Source organism: Octopus bimaculoides, chromosome 7 (genome assembly GCF_001194135.2).
Source record: "Octopus bimaculoides isolate UCB-OBI-ISO-001 chromosome 7, ASM119413v2, whole genome shotgun sequence".
Lineage (NCBI taxonomy): Eukaryota > Metazoa > Mollusca > Cephalopoda > Octopoda > Octopodidae > Octopus > Octopus bimaculoides.
In genome coordinates this window covers 31,277,800-31,281,485 of record NC_068987.1, presented here as the reverse complement: position 1 = coordinate 31,281,485, position 3,686 = coordinate 31,277,800, and the positions used below count along the sequence as shown (strand labels likewise).

Genomic DNA, 3,686 nt, shown 5'->3' with positions numbered 1-3,686 from the left:
AAGTGGTGGTAGTAGTAGTAGTAGTTGTTGTTGTTGTTGTTATAGTTGTGGTAGTAGTAGTAGTAGTAGTAGTAGTAGTTTTAGTAGTTGTAGTAGTAGTTGTGGTGGTAGTAGCAATTGAAGTAGTAATAGTAAGTGGTAGTAGTAGTAGTAGTAGTAGTAGTTATAGTTGTGGTAGTAGTAGTAGTAGTAGTAGTAGTAGCAGTTGTTGTAGTTGAGGTGGTAGTAGTAGTTGTGGTGGTGGTAGTAGCAATTGAAGTGGTGCTGGTAGTAGTAGTAGTGATAGCAGTAGCTGTGACGGTGACAGTGGTGTGGTGGTGGTGGTGGTATTCCATCCTGGATATGTAGCAAGCAGTGGCGATAGCATTGACAGTGTGGTGTTAGAGTTAGGTTACAGTGGTCGGTGGTGTGTGACACCGGTAAGTACCACTAGCACCAGCACCAATACAACATCACCACTACAACATCACCACTACAACATCACCACTACACTACAACCTCTACAACACGAAAAACACGATTTCGTTAGACCCGCCGCCACCAATACAACAAGTACTTCACCGCCATCACCACCACCACCACTGCTACTACTACTGCTGCTGCAGTACCAGTACTGCCTTTCACGTAACCACCACTACTACCACCACAACAACAACAACAACAACAGCAGCAACAACTAAGAAGAAGCACCAGTCGAGACAAGGACATCAGCGATCCTAACGGCTTCTGTAAGAGACATCAGGAAAGTTATAGTTTATAGACAGTAAAATCAGCAGGAGCAACAACAACAACAAAAATAACTACAAAAACAGCCGCTATATCAGTAGTAGTAGTAGTAGTACAAGTAGGAACATTAACAATGGCTGTGATAATATCAGCAGCGGCAGTCAGCAGTGATAGAAGCAGTGGCAGTCGTAGTGGTAGCAACAGCAGAAGTAGTAGTAGTAGTAGTGCAGCAGCAACAACAGCAGCAGCAGCAACACCAGTAGCAGCAGCAGCAGCAGCAGCAGTAGCATCAGGAGGAGCTATGATAAAGCGACAGTGAAGACTTACTAGAGGCAGCGAGTGTACGACCCACTACTAGAGTTGACCCAAAACCGTCCAGTAACGGCGCCGGAAACAACGGCGCTCACGAACACTGCACCCACCGATAGTGATCCATCGTCAGTCATAATCGGTGGAGTTGCGGCTGACCATGACAGCTCTCGATCACACACCACTGTCATCACTTTTACAACAACCACCTGCCAACAAATCGACAACAACGGTTCATCACACGACGACGACTACAGCAACAAGGAGCACACCATTAACATCAATAACATCACTCGCCCTCATCTCAATGGGGACGCTGTCAGTGAAATCTACAAAGGTCCGCAAGCGACCATCGAGGGTGGGAACCAGCCGAAAATCAGCAATAGGGACGATAGCAAGAGTGACGAGTCCGAACACAGCAGGTTACGAGCAGACGACCTACGAGAAGGGAGTATTTCGGTCGGTAAAACCAGTTCTATTAAAACCAGTTGCAGTCCTAAAATCCAGCTTACCCCAGTTTTTGATAACAAGGAAGATGGGTTACCTGTCGCCACAACTGCTATCATTAACAACACTACCAACGACAACAACAACACCACCAACAACAACAACCACAACAGCACGAATAACAACACACCACCGGCGAGGAAGAATAAGCGGAAACTAAGTGAACCTCGGAAAAGAACGGATTTTAATATTAAGCGTTTTTGTCCGGAGAGTCCCGAAGGAAGTATTTCGGAGGGTTGTTGTAGCGATGACTACAATGGATTACATGTACGACTGTTAGACACCCCGGAGGAAGTACGATCTTCGTTTCTATTCGAACACAACGATTCAGGTTCGGATCAAGTTGACGACAGTGAATTAGACGAGCACGCTGGGGACACATTTTTCGATGTCCGTGCTAACCCTAATGCTGATCCAGATCTTGATTTACACTCCGAGTTTCTGAGTCCCGATCTCTACGGCCAGCCCCCTACCACGACAGTAGCTGTGAGGACTATCGCTGCCGCCACCTCCTTATTGCACAGGAGGTATCTACGACCGTACAGCGAAAGCAGTGGCCGTCTCAGCGATAACACGACGGCGTCCAGCCAACAGAACCACATCTACGCCGCTCACAAGTCATCATCATCATCGTCGTCATCATCAACATCATCACTATCATCATCACTATCATCATCGTCGTCCACATCGCTCCGAACCCGGCGACACCAACACCAAAAACAACAGCAGCAGCAGCTACAACTGCAGCAAAAGCAGCAGCAGCAGCAACAACAACAAAAACACAATCGACATCAGCCCTTAAACCTTATCAGTGCCGAAGGAAGCTGCAGTAGTAGTAGTAGTAGCAATAACAGCCTGTCTGCCACCGCCGCCACACCCTCCTCCGCCAACATCGCCAACAAAACGACGGGTAACACAGTCATCCATATCCCCAACTCCACCACCACTACCACCGCCGCCGCCGCCGCCGCTAACAACAACACAATCCCTCCTCGCAGCACGCTCCGTACGGACCAGTCTTTTCAACGTTTTCCCTACATCGCTGACACTGCTGATGGTTCCGACGACGACGATGATGACGACGACGACGACGACGATGGTGACGACGACGATGATGATGATGATGATGACGACGACGATGACGACGACGATGTAACAGCTGACAGAGAATGTGCTTCTTCTTCCTCGTCACCCTCCACGTTGCTGCTTCCACCGCCACCGCCTCTACACTTTGACGACTTCGTCAACGGCCATCATCAGCACCACGACAGCAACAGCAACAACAGTAACAACAACAACAACAACAATAATAACTACCACCACCATCATCACCATCATCACAATCCCAGTCATCATCATAACAGTCTCCATCTACACGGAAGCAGCAAAAATTCAGGCGGTAGTAAAAAAACACGGAAAAATTACAAGAACATGACGCGTGAGAGACGTATTGAAGCGAATGCTCGAGAAAGGTCCCGGGTTCACACAATCAGTGCGGCGTTTGAAAACCTTCGCAGAGCAGTGCCGTCCTATTCATGTAACCAAAAACTTTCTAAACTAGCTATACTTCGGATCGCATGTTGTTATATCTTAGCCTTGGCCAGATTAGCTAACATGGATTACTCAGCAGAACAAACAGCCATGACGTTTTCGGATTGTGTGGATTTGTGTACGCGGACAATACAGACAGAAGGAAGAGCCAGACGACGCCATTGAAACAACGGAATGACGGCCCCCGTTTTTCCTTCATTTTTTTTTTTCACTAAAAATGCAATAATGTAAATAGTTCTGGTTATTGCTGCCAAGTTCTACTATCCATCTATCTATCTATCTATCTATCTATCTATCTATCTATCTATCTATCTATCTATCTATCTATCTATCTATCTATCTGTTTTACTGAATGGCTATATACGTTAACAAAGTATTGTTTCTTCTTTCAATGTATTGTTATATCTCTATGTTTCTGTCCGACCCTTCTCTCTCTATACCATCACACACACACACACACACACACACTCTCTCTCTCTCTCTCTCTCACTTTTTCTTTCTCTCTCTCTCCGTCTAACTCTCCTTTCTCTTGCTTGACTTCTTTCTTTCTTATTTTGTTTTTTCTTTCTTTCCCACCGATTCTTTTTCACCAC

The 3,686-nt window shown here is 46.3% G+C and overlaps 1 protein-coding gene across 1 annotated transcript in view; it reads left to right on the top strand.

Annotated features, from left to right (window-relative positions):
- The window catches only part of LOC106868144 (putative uncharacterized protein DDB_G0286333), a 34,730-nt gene extending 31,050 nt beyond the window's left edge, over window positions 1–3,680 (top strand). Inside the window, exon 2 of the mRNA XM_014913275.2 lies at window positions 1,057–3,680. Coding sequence (XP_014768761.1) covers window positions 1,057–3,258 — 2,202 coding nt within the window. The 3' untranslated portion in view covers window positions 3,259–3,680. The remainder of the gene's footprint in view (window positions 1–1,056) is intronic.
- The last annotated feature ends 6 nt before the right edge of the window (window positions 3,681–3,686 follow it).